The following is a 13738-nucleotide window of genomic DNA, read 5'->3' as shown; positions in this document are numbered from 1 at the left end:
TTTCTGACCTTTAGAATTTAAAAGCCTGACCCAGGAGGACTTTGGCGTCTAGTTGTCATAACAACCGGCTGACCGGCGGCAGGAGGGGATGGGGGTCGGAGCTTTGGGCGGGGCTAACGGGCTGCAGCCAAGAAACGGACGTGGAGGCAGTCAGGATTCGGAGGGAGCTGCTGTTTCGTGCAGCGTTCAGCGTAAACCTCGTCTGCTGGGTGAGCCAAGCTCCTCAACTTGGCGTTCAGGACCCTTCACGATCTCGTCCGTTTGCACCGTATATTCCAGCAACTGAAAACTTCTTCCCCCGCATGTTGGGCACTTTTCACTCCTCTGAGCTCTTACGTGCTCTTCCCGCAGTCTGTAATGCCTTTTCCTCCCCTATTGCCTTGTCCTCCTGGAGAACTTAGAGTCTCTGGTAGTCCCCTTCACCTGGGTGATTCTGTTGCCCTCTGACCTGACCTGCAGTCGGAGAACATCCCGTGACGTATATACCAGATATGTCCCCACTCTGCTGTTCCCAGGTCAGGTGCACCAAGCTCCTGCCCGACTCCTGTGAGCACAGAAGTAAGAAGCCCCCACTCACCTGCTGCTTTCCTGATGGGAACCCGGGCTGGGGCAGGAGTGTTCTTTTCCCATTTTATGGTTACAGAGGGCTCTCAGGCTGCAAGTACTCTCCAGACACTGGCTCTGAAGTACCATCACCCCACATTTCTAAGCCCCCTTGACCCCTGAGGGACTGGGCCTTCTGTTAGACTCTGGGACGTGTTGCCTAAGTGCCTGGGTATAAGGGGTTAATTTGAGTGTCAACTCCAAAAAAAGTGTCCGCGGGACTCCAAAATGTCTCTAGTCTGTTCCTTTGTAAGGGGGCCGTAAAGAGTAGTGGGGCTTGAAATCCCCTCTTTGATACAAATTCTGTCTTTGTCTTTACTAATGATATAATCTCAGCCTATAAAATGTAGATAATAAGTGTCTGTTGTATGGGATATACATAGTTTACAAATATCTGTATGTCATACACGTATCATTCTGTATATCATCCATATACCTACACATCAAGTACATATATCATTATATATCAATACATATATCTATATATTATCATAAAATATCACTATGTACATACTGATACTGTAGTGCAGGCTCCATACTGCACTACACACACATACACACTTGCACACACACACAATGCAGGGCACAGTGCCTGGCCCTCAGTAACAGGAACCTGCAGACTAGAAGGAAGAAGGGGTGGGTGGTCTCCCAATCTGTTTTCATCCCCCAAGGCAAGGGATGGTATATGCTTTGAAAAGGCAGCCCCCTGAGCTCTTGACCCTTTGCTCCTGGACCCTCTCACCTCACTCCATGTCCTCAGCAAGGTTCCTTGGATGATGGCACACTGAGAAGCATCCCATGGCATCCCATGACAAAGATGTGGGGCCCTTACTGCCCAGTCCCTGGGACGCCATCCTTGAGGCCGTCAAGGAGCAGCTCCCATCTCTGGACTCAGATTCCTCCTCGGTAAGCAAGCACCTTCTTCCTACATCTTCCTAGGCCCCAATGCACTTTCTTCCCATGGCAAACATGATGCCGACCAAGGACTGCTTTGGAGCTTATCAGCTCAATGTCATGTAAGTGAAGCGCCAAGGTTCCCTGTTACAGAGTACGGGGAGGCCCAGACTCTGCTCTTTCAGCTGTCACCTCACTGCTCTGTTCATTTAGTGCCAGGCACTAAGTGAGCACCTGCTGTACGCAAAGTCTTAGGGGTAGCAGGTACGTGCAGAACTGGGCGCCCTGGATCTCACCTTCACCAGGTGGTGCTGCCAAGCCCATTTCTAAGTCAGCGGCAGGAACCAGCCATGGCGAGTCCCTTCGGAAGACAACTGGTCTGCCCAGACAGCTGGAGAGCAGCGGGGCAGGGAGGGTGGGTGGAAGCTGAGGTGCACCTGGCCCTGCCAGCTGCCATATAATCCAGAGAACTCTCATTTGTCCACAGTCAAACTGCGAGGAAGAGGAGCTGTTCATCTTCCAGCGAAATCAAACCGCCCTGATTCCAGACTTGTCAGAAGAACTGGCCGAAGACCCTGATGGGGCCTGGGTCACTTCCTCTGGGTCTCCTCCTGAGGTCTGTGGAATGCAGGATCCAGGGATCCATGAAGCCAGGACCCTTTAAGCACAATAGGGTGTGGGTGTGGGTCTGGGTGTCCATGGCCCTCGCTGGACTCTAACAGCAATGTGGGTCTAAAGAGGTTAAAGCCCCTGGTATAGCATCTCTGCACACCCAAGCCTTTCTCCACGTATAACCCAAGGAGTTCAGACACCAAATATCTAATGGCCTTGTGCACATCATGCTCCCAGGAGCCCAGAACACTTAGAGCTGGGGGTGGGGATGAGATTTTCTATCTGATTTTGCTCCCTGCTCTTCTCTTTGACCCCTCACCACACACACGCACGCGCGCGTGCGCGCGCGCACACACACACACACACACACACACACACACCTCCCAGCTGTCCTATTTCCACCTGAGCTCTGTGACCATTGTCACAATTTGTTGTCATAAATGCCTCCTTTAACCCAGCTGGCTTCAGCACTATCTGGCTTCTCACAAAATCCTGCCCTCCCTAAACATTTGTTGATTGAATAAGGGCAACAGTGGGAATTCAGAGGTAAGATGTGCCCCTCGCTGGGAAGGTAAGATGAATACAGAGAACAATTAGCAAATGCCACAGAATGCTCAGTAATTAAGTATTGTAGTTGCGGTCATTGCCAAACGTCAGAGGGAATTTTCCATCCTCTTGTCTCCCCATTTCCCAGGGTCCCAGGTAAGACCAAGAACTCTTAAATCTAAAGTTAATGGCTTGATGCTTAGTTAAAGCAGTGGAAGGAGATTTTATTTGTTGCAGTCCGGGAGCCACACGCCTGGAGTCAAGTTCCCCGGTAAATGCGACCCGTGTCCCAACCAAGGACACCCGAGAATCACCAACACCAAGCAGAAAGATTAGCAAAGGATTTATACAAGTACAAGTATAGAAGCTTACACAAACTGTCCGGACAGGGTCCCACTCGGAGAGAAGTGAGTGAGACCCCGACTAACAGTTGGGCGAGGCCTTTATACCCTTCACAGGTCGGGAAGTTCCCAAGGCAGGAGGGAGCTGTTTAATTTTGAATCAGCCAATCAGGAACCTGGTTCTTCCTGCCCCAAGCAAGCAAGTTTCTTACAGAAGCCAAAATGTGCTGTTAGCCCTGAAGCTGTTCCGTTTCTTTCGTCACATATTCGGTAACTACTGACAGCAGGGGAAAGAGCTGAGCTCCGTCTGATTTGTGCAGAGGTGACAGGTGTTTCAAAGGAAGACTGAGGGAGAGGGTGAGGAGGGCTCAGTGGAGTCAGAAAAGTGAAAAATCACAAAGAGCCAGTCAGTGAAGCTGCAATTAGGCCAGGTGTGTCTGCTGCCTGGCAGGTGTGGGAGGCAGGAGCCTATCCTCCCACAGAGAAGGGAGGCAGAGGCCCTGTCCTTCCTGATGAGTATATTTCAAGGGAACGGCTCTCAGGTCAGTGACAGATGCTTCTGGGTTGTAAGAGACACATATTCACAAATTATAAGACCTTTATAGTAAGTGCTCTAAGAAAGGGAAGTCAGGGGCCTATCATCAGGTGTTGGCTAGAACAAATAATAAATTCTCCTGGCAGCATGGAGCTTTCTCAGGCAGGCATTTTAATGGGGCGCTGGGGTAATCCTAGGGGCAAAGGCTTACGCTGCCAGAAGCTATGCTGGAGTTTGGTATTTGGACGGAGTGGGTACATGCCAAGACTCTGTAGTTCTGAGTGCAAGCACTGACACAGGGTCATCTTACAGAGCCAGGGCATGTCCTCTCCCATGACAGAAATCACCCACGCCCTCAGCCATGCCTAGAAATATATCTGAAATAACCTCAAACAGGAGAATTGCCAGGGCTGCCAAGTCCCCTGATTAGTTCAATTGGAACCATGTCCATGTCACTTTATTTTGTGTTTTCTTCATTTCTACAATTACCTCGGCAACTCTTCTGGACAATTATTTTTTAACCTGGGATGGAAAAGTCTGTACCAACTCATAGGGGTTGAGGCCGTGGGCTCACTCTGGAGACAAAGGGCCTGGGTCTCATCTTGTCCACCTCTAACTGCTGTGTGCCTGTTCACAATGGCCAAAAGGGGGGAACAACCTGAGTATCCATCAACAGACAGAAATATGGTTAAGCACAATGAGGACCATCCATACAACAGAATATTATTCATCCATGAAAAGGAATACAGTTCTAACACATGCCACAACATGGGTGAACCTTGGAAACACTAAGCTAAATGGAAGGACACAAGAGACAAATATTGTGTGATTCCACGCCTATGAAATATCTTGAACAGGCAAACCCATAGAGACAAGAAGTAGATGAGTATTTACCAGGGGCTCGGGGAGGGGAGGTACAAAGTTTCTGTTCAGGGTGATGAAAAAGCTTTGTAAACAGACAGTGGTGATGGCTGCACAACATTATGAATATACTCAATGCCACTGAACTGTACATTTAAAAATGGTTCACATGGGGCTTCCGTGGTGGTGCAGTGGTTGAGAGTCCGCCTGCTGATGCAGGGGACACGGGTTCGTGCCCCGGTCCGGGAGGATCCCACATGCCGCAGAGCGGCTGGGCCCGTGAGCCTTGGCCGCTGAGCCTGCACGTCCGGAGCCTGTGCTGCAAAACAAACAAACAAAAAAACCAAAACCAAAACAAAACAAAATGGTTCACATGGCAGATCTTATGTTCTATACACATCTTACCGCACACAAAAACTCCCCGAGATATGTTTTGAGGCTGCTAACTGAGGATGCTTGTTTCCCCTGTAGCCAGCTGTAGTGCCTGTGGAATCCTCTGGGGAACCCTGGGGAGAGTGGAACGCTGGGCCCCAGGCCCAGAAGTCAGCCTCTCTGGAAGGAAGGGCCCCTGGCAGGCCTTTGCAGAGCTGTGATGAGAGCAGCTCTCTTCTCAGGATGCCTGTGGAGACCCCCACGTGGCAGGATGACGATGGGGACACAGCCTTCAACACCAGTACATCACATAGTCCTTGCCAGGGGCCACAGGGAGAGGCCACTCTCTCCCCTCAGGAAGCAGGCCTGCAGACAGAGCCCCCAGGCGCTGCCTTATTGGCCCAGGAGGGCTCAGACTCTGCAAACCGCAGAGCCCTCCGGAGGGAGAGAAGGAAGATGATCGAGAAAGACATACTTCACAAAGTCACCTGGGATGCCCAGGACCCAGCCTACCAAGACCTGAGTGGAGTGAAGGAGATGCCCTGTGATGCTGCGGAAACGCTGCCAGAGGGGCCCCAGCGTGGACTGCCCTTGCTCTCCCTCCAGGTAGGCGTCCCCCTAGCCCAGCCGTCCCCAGGGTGATGGTCCTCCCCAGGCCAACTCGAGGGCTGGCCCACTATGCCTGTCTTAGTCTCTTTGGGCCGCAGTAACAAAAATCCCATAGACTGGGGGTCTTAAACAACAGAAATTCATTTTTCACAGTCTGGAGGCTGGAAGTCCAAGGTCAAGGCTCCATCACATTGGTGTCTGGTGAGAGCATGCTTCCTGGTTCATTTGTAAGGGGTGAGGGAGCTCTCTGGGGTCTCCTTTTTGAGGGCACTAATCCCATTCATGAGAGTTCCACCTTCATGACATAATCACCTCCAAATACCATCACATGGGGGTTAGGATTTCAACACATGAATTTGGAGGGACAAAGAGATTCAGTCTATAGCAATAACCTTAGGCCCATGGCACCAGGCCCATCATCAGGCAGGCAGTCCTACCTATCCGACAGACCATCCTCAGAGTTAAAGTGAACAAGGAAGAGCAAGGAGACCCCAGCCTTCTTTAAAAAAAGAAAAAAGAATACTAATCCCAAGCATGATCATGAAGATATAAGAGATAGGTAACAGATTTGACAAAGTGTAATCTCACATCAAGCCCTTGTTCTCATACAAATGGTGAGCCCCCGTATTTAGCTCATTAACAAGGGAACCAGCAGTATGACAAAGCCGGTTCAAAGAGATTATGAGAAACTGGGATTTTGTACATGGTGGGGTGGGGAGGGGGGAAGGAACGCAGAGATTAAATTGCTACATTAAGTACAATAGGTCAGCACCTACAGGGCAACAGAACTGGTACCTTTGGGGTTAGCTGCTCCAATGGACGGAAAAGAAAACCGTCACACTTCTCAGTTTTACGAAGTTATCAAACAGGTGAGCCCTGGTCAACTGTGCACGCCAGCCCTCCCCTAGAAAGGTGGGCTCCTTCGAAGATGCTCCCACATGACACTAAAACATCACAAAACTCTTTTTTGCCTTATTTGACAAATTTTCTTAACGACTTAGAGAAAACTGGCATCAAGGTGTACATGGAGGTCACTTTCACCAATTCTATCCTATAATTCCATTCTTTCCTTGAACCCCTTTATCTTCATTCCCCTATGGGACTACAAGGAGCTGCAAGGCCATACACAAGACACAATAATTCCTGATTAACATCCTCCCCCCTCATCACACCACCGCCTCCACACCCCTCTTCCAACCCCTCCAGTCCTAGCACCTGCCTGGAACAATCTGTTTCTTAAAAGAGCAAAACGTTTTAACCTCCCAACATTCTAAACCTGCATGAACCTAAATAGTTTTAATATGACACTGAGTTTCCTCCAAGTCAGACAACATCTTTGTGCTAGAAATAAAACTATTGCGTAGGAAGGTAGGTGGCCTCACCAGCCTTCACGGAGGAAGTTCATTCTGCAACCCACACGGGGTGGGTGAGTGGGGGTGGGTAAGCGAGCTGCCTCATCTCAGCCCTGGTTTCTGCCCAAGACATCCCAGAACTGCCTGTGTGGGTCACGGCAGCTGTGAAATCTGGTGCTCCTGTCCCTGGGACCCCACAGCAGCCTCATAATCACCACTTTACTTATTTCAGCAGCTTGAAGAGTGGGATTTGGATCAAGTCCTTCAGAGTCTGACAGGGCGAGAAGAGGAACCGGGAGATGGCGCTTCTGGAGCCACGTGGTGGGCAGCAGACCTTCTCCAGGGCCAAGGTCTGACCTTGAACGCCGGGGCCCAAGTGCATACCCACAAGTGGCTCCTTCCAGGGCTTCCCAATAGAATAGGGCAATGGGCTGGGCACAGTCAGCCCAGCAGCTCGCCACATCTGATGCACCTCTCTGCTGCTCAGCCCTCGCCATCCTGCACACCCAGGATGCAAGACTTTATCCACCCATCCGTTCACTCACTGACACTCATTCATTCATCCATTACATATGTGACTGCCTGCTATGTTCCCGGGGTGGACCAGGCCTTGGGGATACGAGATGAAGCCCTTCAGACAGCGGGTCCCTGCCTTTTCTTCCCCCGCACCTCCTCAGACCTGCGTCTCTTTCTTTCTGGGAGCAAAGTAATCCTGCATTTGGTACCCCTTCAGCCCGCTCCTAAACAGAATCCTGTTTCCACTGCCTCCACGTTTACCAAACAAAGCCAGGGATGATTCCTTCATTGCACTTGTGGCCTCACTCTGGGCAGTTTCATAAAAAAGTTCCCTGTCCCCTCCCGGCCACTCTGGCCCACAAAGGTGAGTGGAGGCAGGTCTGAGGCAACGGTGCTGCGGGGGTTCTGGCTTTGTTCCAGAGCAAAGGCTCCTTTGTGGCCAGGGGCCCCTGGTGCTATTTTAAAAAGGGTTTTGTTTGGAATTTAACCCCTTAGAGCAGGATATGGAGAAACTCACTCTCCTACAAGTTGGGGCAGGGCTGGGGGGCTGTAGTTGGTGCCCCCTTTTGGCGGGCAATGTGGCAGAATCTATTCTCCATTTAAAGGCACATAAGCCTTTGATTAAGCTATTCATTCCACTTCTAAAGGCTGTCCTAAACACACCCTCACAGATGTTCATTGCAACATTGTTCATACTTGTGAAAAACTGGAAGCAAACCACATTCAACATTCAATAGGAGTCTAGCTAATCAGTCAACCAGAGAATTCTCTGCAGCTCAACAAATGGAATCTATCTATCTATCTATCTATCTATTCATTTCTCTCAACACAGAAAAATGTAAAATATATTCAGTAAAAAAAAAAATCTATAGAGGATGATCCCGTTGCTTCTTAAAAAAAAAAAGAAAAGCAAATATGCAGAACTGTTATTGATGGTTCCCTCTGACAAGTGGGACCGGAGTGAGAACGTGGACTACACTGTTAACAGGACGTCACCCCTGCTTCCCGGGCTCACACACAGCTCCCTGCTAAAGAAGACAGTGCCCCTCGCCCTGCTGAGCTGGAGGGGCGACACAAAAGCTGTGAGCGGCAGAGGGTGGGCTGGGCCTCCGCTGGTCCCCAGCACTTCTCAGAGCACAAGCCCAGGCATGTCCACACGAGGGGTCCTGAGGCTCAAGCTGCTGTGAGTCAAAGGGGGCTGCATCCCCACTAAGCTGCCTCCCCCTTCCCCACAGACGATGCCAAGCAGAGCACCCAGGACAGGCTCATGGAACAACTCACCCTCCTATGTACCATGCAGTCCAGAGCCTTTTCCTCTGCCTGGAGGGTGCCTTCTGACACGCCCCAGGACATCAAGCCGCAGGAGGCTGGAAGCAGGTGGGATCACGCATGGCCCCTGTCCTCTCTAGAACTGGCTTCTCTCAGCATTTATTGGGCCTTGATTTATGGGTGGGGCACTTGATGTGTATTTCTCTTTCATCTCAAGAATATGATCAGGTAGGTGCTACCATTACCCCCACTTTACAAACAGAGAAACTGAGGCTCAGAGAGGTTGCTTTGCCCAGGACATAAGTGGCAAAGCACACAGTGGTCACCGGGAAGTGACTCAGCCACCCGGCTCCTCTCACCCCAGATGCGCTTCCAGGGAGCTGGGCTTCCAGGCGCTGGCCATGGACACGCGGCTAAGGAGCCCAGTAGGGCCTCCCACCGTCTTCATTGACCTGCGGCCGACAAAGCCATCAGACCAGGGGCCCTCGGAAAGGTACAGGGAGCAGTGACAGCCCTGCCACAAACCTGCTGCTTCAGGTTGCCATGTTGGCCTCAGGAGGAAGGGGGACTTGGACAGGCAGGTCCTGGGGGCACTGCTCACTTGAGAAGTGCTTTTAGCCAAGAACTGAGCCTGGACCACAGTCCCACTGGGTCTCAGCAGCAGGCTCTCCCCGCAGGTTGGGAGGAAGCTGGGGCCAAGGGTTATCTTTTCCTGGCAGAGTCCTAAGCAGACTTAGCCTAGGCTGGGGTACCTGGCCCTGGCTGCGTCCCTCCACCACTTGCAGTGGCCCTTTGGTTTCGGCTGGCTGGGCTTTGGCCGGCCTGCCCATTCTCCTGCCCTGGGTCACCAGGGAGACCCGGGTGCTCCAAGTCCCTGATGGGAACCACGCCTGGCTGGAGTGGGCTGGTTATGTCCAGAGGAACCCACCTTTCCTCTCCCCGCAGCTGCAGCTCCAGCTCCAGCTCCTCTGACAGCGAGGAGGGGGAAGAGGAGACAGCAGCTCCGCAAGACCAGCAGGGCCCAGCCAGGCTACGGTAACCACAGGGGGGCTCACACCGCCTGAGATGCTCACCTTGGCCTCAGCAGCAAGCCCCCGCCCGCATGTTAACATCGGTGCTTTCAGCTGTCTGGCACCCACAGGGCTAGCACAGGAGGGTGTGAGCAGGTCTGGGGGGCGGGTCTGGGAGGCGGGCAGGGTAGCCCAGCAACGTCTGGCCTGGCCTGTTCTCCAGACATCCCCAAGGATGCTTAGCTCGGTCTTGAGAAGGGATTACGTTTTCTTTTTGAAAAATTGCCCCCCAACTTGATTTGCTCCCTACTAGTGATGGCAATAAAAGTGAAGAGAAAGTGAAGGGATGGAATAAAGTGATGGCTGTCAACCAGAAATGAAAGGCTTTAGTCAATTAAGTGAAATGTCAAATTCAGGGAAGGTTCAGGTCTCTGACATGTGGAGGCCACCCCGTGGTTGTGGGGTGAATTTGCATTATATGCTCTGGCAGTCTCCATCGTTTTTAGAGTTACAGAGCCTGAAGATCCTATCCTTTGGGAACGTCAGAGTCTAATGCAGCTTTTCCCCAATGTGGCGTGTAGCTAGGCATTATAGGATTAAAGAGGGAAAACAAACTTGGGTTGAGAAGTGTCACACAGGTTTCCTCCCAGAAGCCTTTAACATGCTGACACGTCGAGGGCTGGAAGGCCACAATCCTGACTTTTCAGTGTCTTGAGAACCAGGCACACGCTCCGGAAGCACTCTGGTTTTCCTCTGTGTCCTGTTTCAGTGGCAAAGTATTGGGAGGTTGGTTCCACTGAGTGCTGACGGAGGTTGCTTCTCTTGTGTCACAGGGACTGCACGGGGAAGAGTCAGCTCCTCCAACAGCTCCGGGCATTTCGGAAGGCATCGGCTCAGCCCAAGCTGCCAGCTGGCAAGGGTCCCAGAAGCCAGAAGGCTCAGGCCCCTGGAGACACGGCTGGATCCAGCCCCGGGGGAAAGCAACATGTAACACTCTGGGCTGAGAGACAGAGTGCCCAGGCCAGACCCCCAGAAGTCCCAGGGCCCTGGGGGACCCTCTTGGGCCAGGGACAGCCAGGGAGGCCCTGGTGCCTCCTCTGGGCCAATGTAGATGCCTCCAGTAACGGATCTGAAAAGGTGAATCATCTGAGGTGAATAAATGGATAATCTGACTTTCCATCGACACCCGAGGCCCTGGTGGTCCCCTCACTCTCCCATCTCCATCAGAATGTGCCTTTGCAGCACAGGGACCCTCCAACTGACGATCTGCTGCCAGCCCTCTGCTAGAATTCAGTCAGAACATCTTCATGCACTGAGAGCAAGGATGCCAGTGCAAACTTGTAGGCGTAGCATGACAAATCAAATGGCCCCAAATCCTCTGAAAATGGACCAGAAGGAAACACCGTGAAGACATCGGTTTTGTTCTGATAGTGGGACTACGAGGCTTTTTCACCTTTTTCCATTTCTGCGTTTTTTTCTCTTTAATGTGCATCTATTATTATTATTTCTTTTTAACTCCAAAACTTAAAACTCCTTTGGAGAATTTCAGGATTGAAAAGGTCTTGAAAAATTTAGATTCATTTTCTGAGTCCTGGATGTTTGCTCTTTTGTGTTCCTAAGTTCACATACCACCACACACACATGGACCAAATGGACTTTTTGATAGAGGGGCAGATTGAAATTTGCTTTTTTTCTTCTTCAACCAAGACACAAAGGCATGTACGTATATGTTTTAGGGTGCTTCCAAAGTAAAGGTGGATGGGCTTTTAAATATAGATAGAATGTGAATGTTCTAACGCCTGAAACTGTCTCCATGGACAACCAGCAAGAGCTGTGGGCCACAGGCAGCGCTGCCGTCTACTTTCCAAGAAGTATCCCCCCGACCTTCCACCCCCGGCCCCGATTTTCAGAGTCCTTCCATAACTATTGTTCTCAGCCCAGCTGCTCCCAACAGGCTGAAGCCCTGATCTGCAGCACCTCTGTTCTCTCTCCAACTTGTTTCCAAGGTCTCAGAGTCTCAGCGCCCCTCTGCTCTGTCTGCCAATGGGAAGAACAGAGCCATCACCTCAGGCTCCCCAGGCCATGGGATTAGGCAGCCCAGCAGGGTCCTTGGCATTTGGGCACGTGTTCCAGCATTTAGCTGGGGTCACCGCCGGCTGCTATGCCCTGAGGATGGGCAAGGTCCTCTTCCCAGGTAAGACAGGCCCTGCCCAGCCTCAGCCAGCCACGTGCAGCCAGGATCAGGGCCAGACTCTACTTGATCTGGCCACGGGGGCCTTACCAGCAGCCCCCATTCCCCACAACAGACATTTGCATTACAGGCCAGATGTGAGACGGCTTCCACCAAGGTCACGGGAGGCCTCTCTCCGGCAGCGACTGTGGCCAGACTACCATCACCTGGGGCCCTCAGATCCTCTCCCCCCGCGCAGGCCCCCCACCCTCCACTCCAGGGTGCACACAGCATGGTCAGGACTCAGCTGCTGAGCAGGCAGTCTGAACATGGCACACAGCCTCCACTGGAGCCACTAGCCCTCAAGAACAAAGACTATTTTTAAAATTCCATTTCCCCCACTCTCTACCCCTTTTAATGGCAGTAAGTTCACTCAGAATGTTTCCCCAACAGTGACAGAAAATAAACTTAGTTCCAAGTTCAACTCTGCGAATTACTGTTTATCAAGGAAAGCCAGGAGGATGAGGCAGTGGGAGCTCGGACCTGGGTTGAAAGCTGGTCCTGCCACCTGGACAAGGTGCTTCAAGCTCTCGGGTCTCAGTTTCCATCTAGAGCAGGAGAATCATGAAGACCTATTACAGGACTGTGAGAGAATGTCAGGGAACAGACATTGGATGGGCCCAGCTCGCAGGTGGCAGAAGGCAGCCACCTCCAGCACCAGACTGGATGTGAGAAGTGAGCCTGTAAGGGGCAGGCGGGTGGTTGGTGACACTGGCCTGGCTGGATAGTACGTGTCCCACAAGGTTAAAAACCATCCCTAAACTGGGTGGCCCCATTCTCCAGAGAATACACAGGACAGAGCACAGGGGCCAGACGGACTGACGTCGTTTATTAAGGGAACAAAGAGCAGGTCACACACCCCAGAACCTGGGTTGTGTGGAAAGGTAAAAATATGTCTAGCAATTGAATGGAACATTTCAGAACCCAGTGGTTTCAGAGCTGCCCCACAACTTTACAAATAACTAAAGCAAACAAGGCCTCTTACTGCTCCCCTCAGCCACTATGAGACCGTGGATGTGAACAGATCAGAGAGGCACATCCACCTCAGAAATTCAAAGTGGGGTAACCATGGCCGGCCTGCATCCTGGGACACGGCCACTTGGGCCGGAACAAAGGCAACCCTGGCACTCTACCCTGGGGACGTCCTGATGGGCTGGGGGAGGCTGAAAGATGGGATCTCAGGGAAGCATTCCCGCACCAGCCATCCATCCTACAGAACAGCCGTGGCTCTGCGAAGGTGACCCACAACCACTGTGATACTGGAAACCACCCCCCACCCCCCCCCGCAACAGGCTACATTTTGAAAGTGCAGCAAGGTTCAGGGGAAAGGCAGGAGACCAAGCCCAGGTAAGGCTGGGGTACGTAAAGCTCCAAGAGACCATAGCCACTGAGGCTTCTCCCAAAGTGGGCAGAAAAGTGTCCCCCCAAATTCATATCCAGAATCTCAAAAGGTGACCTTACTTGGAAACAAGGTCTCTGCAGATGTAATCAGTTAAATCCAATGACTGCGTCCTTACAAGAGGAGACAACACATGGAGACACACACAGAAGAGGCTGTGGGGAGGCGGAGGCAGAGTGATGTGGCCACAAGCCCAGGTGCGCCAAGGACAGCTGGCAGCACCAGGAGCCAGGAGCGCCCTGGGACAGATCCTCCATCAGAGCTGCAGGAAGGAGGTGCTGTAAGCGGCCCAGCTGTGGTCCTTTGTGTGGCTGCCCCAGACCCTAATACACCTGCAGGACCCAGCTTCTTCCCTCAGCCTGGGTCCCCCAAATGTCCCACCACGTGTCCTCGTGCTGGGGCCTACGGGAGCAAACGGAGTCTGAAGATGCCTGAAGACCAGAGTTTCTGGCTCCGGGACAGAAACGACTCTGACAGCTTCCGAATCATCAGGCTCGGGCCCCAGGGGCGTCCTGGAGCCTCTGGGGTCTGTGAAGCGGCTGCTCCCCACCGTGTGTGCGCTGGTGCTTGCGGAGGTCGGTACCCCGGC

The 13738-nt window shown here is 52.1% G+C and overlaps 2 protein-coding genes across 2 annotated transcripts in view; one reads left to right on the top strand and one right to left on the bottom strand.

The window, feature by feature from the left end:
• The first annotated feature begins 1401 nt into the window (after positions 1 to 1401).
• On the top strand, positions 1402 to 10511 carry DNAAF8 (dynein axonemal assembly factor 8). Its single transcript, XM_007453653.1, has 7 exons — positions 1402 to 1509; positions 1985 to 2117; positions 4868 to 5370; positions 6958 to 7075; positions 8477 to 8548; positions 9519 to 9545; positions 10354 to 10511. Exons 1-7 carry the CDS (start codon positions 1402 to 1404, stop codon positions 10509 to 10511), a joined length of 1119 nt encoding a protein of 372 aa, XP_007453715.1.
• A 3126-nt stretch (positions 10512 to 13637) lies between these two features.
• Positions 13638 to 13738, bottom strand: part of ZNF500 (zinc finger protein 500) — a 7210-nt gene continuing 7109 nt past the window's right edge. Inside the window, 1 exon segment of the mRNA XM_007453458.1 lies at positions 13638 to 13738. This exon segment is cut by the window's right edge and continues 10 nt beyond it. Coding sequence (XP_007453520.1) covers positions 13638 to 13738 — 101 coding nt within the window.

The sequence above is a fragment of the Lipotes vexillifer genome, unplaced genomic scaffold, assembly GCF_000442215.2.
Source record: "Lipotes vexillifer unplaced genomic scaffold, Lipotes_vexillifer_v1.1 scaffold914, whole genome shotgun sequence".
NCBI lineage: Eukaryota > Metazoa > Chordata > Mammalia > Artiodactyla > Lipotidae > Lipotes > Lipotes vexillifer.
Note: the sequence above shows the minus strand (reverse complement) of the source record. Positions and strands in the feature narration are given on the sequence as shown.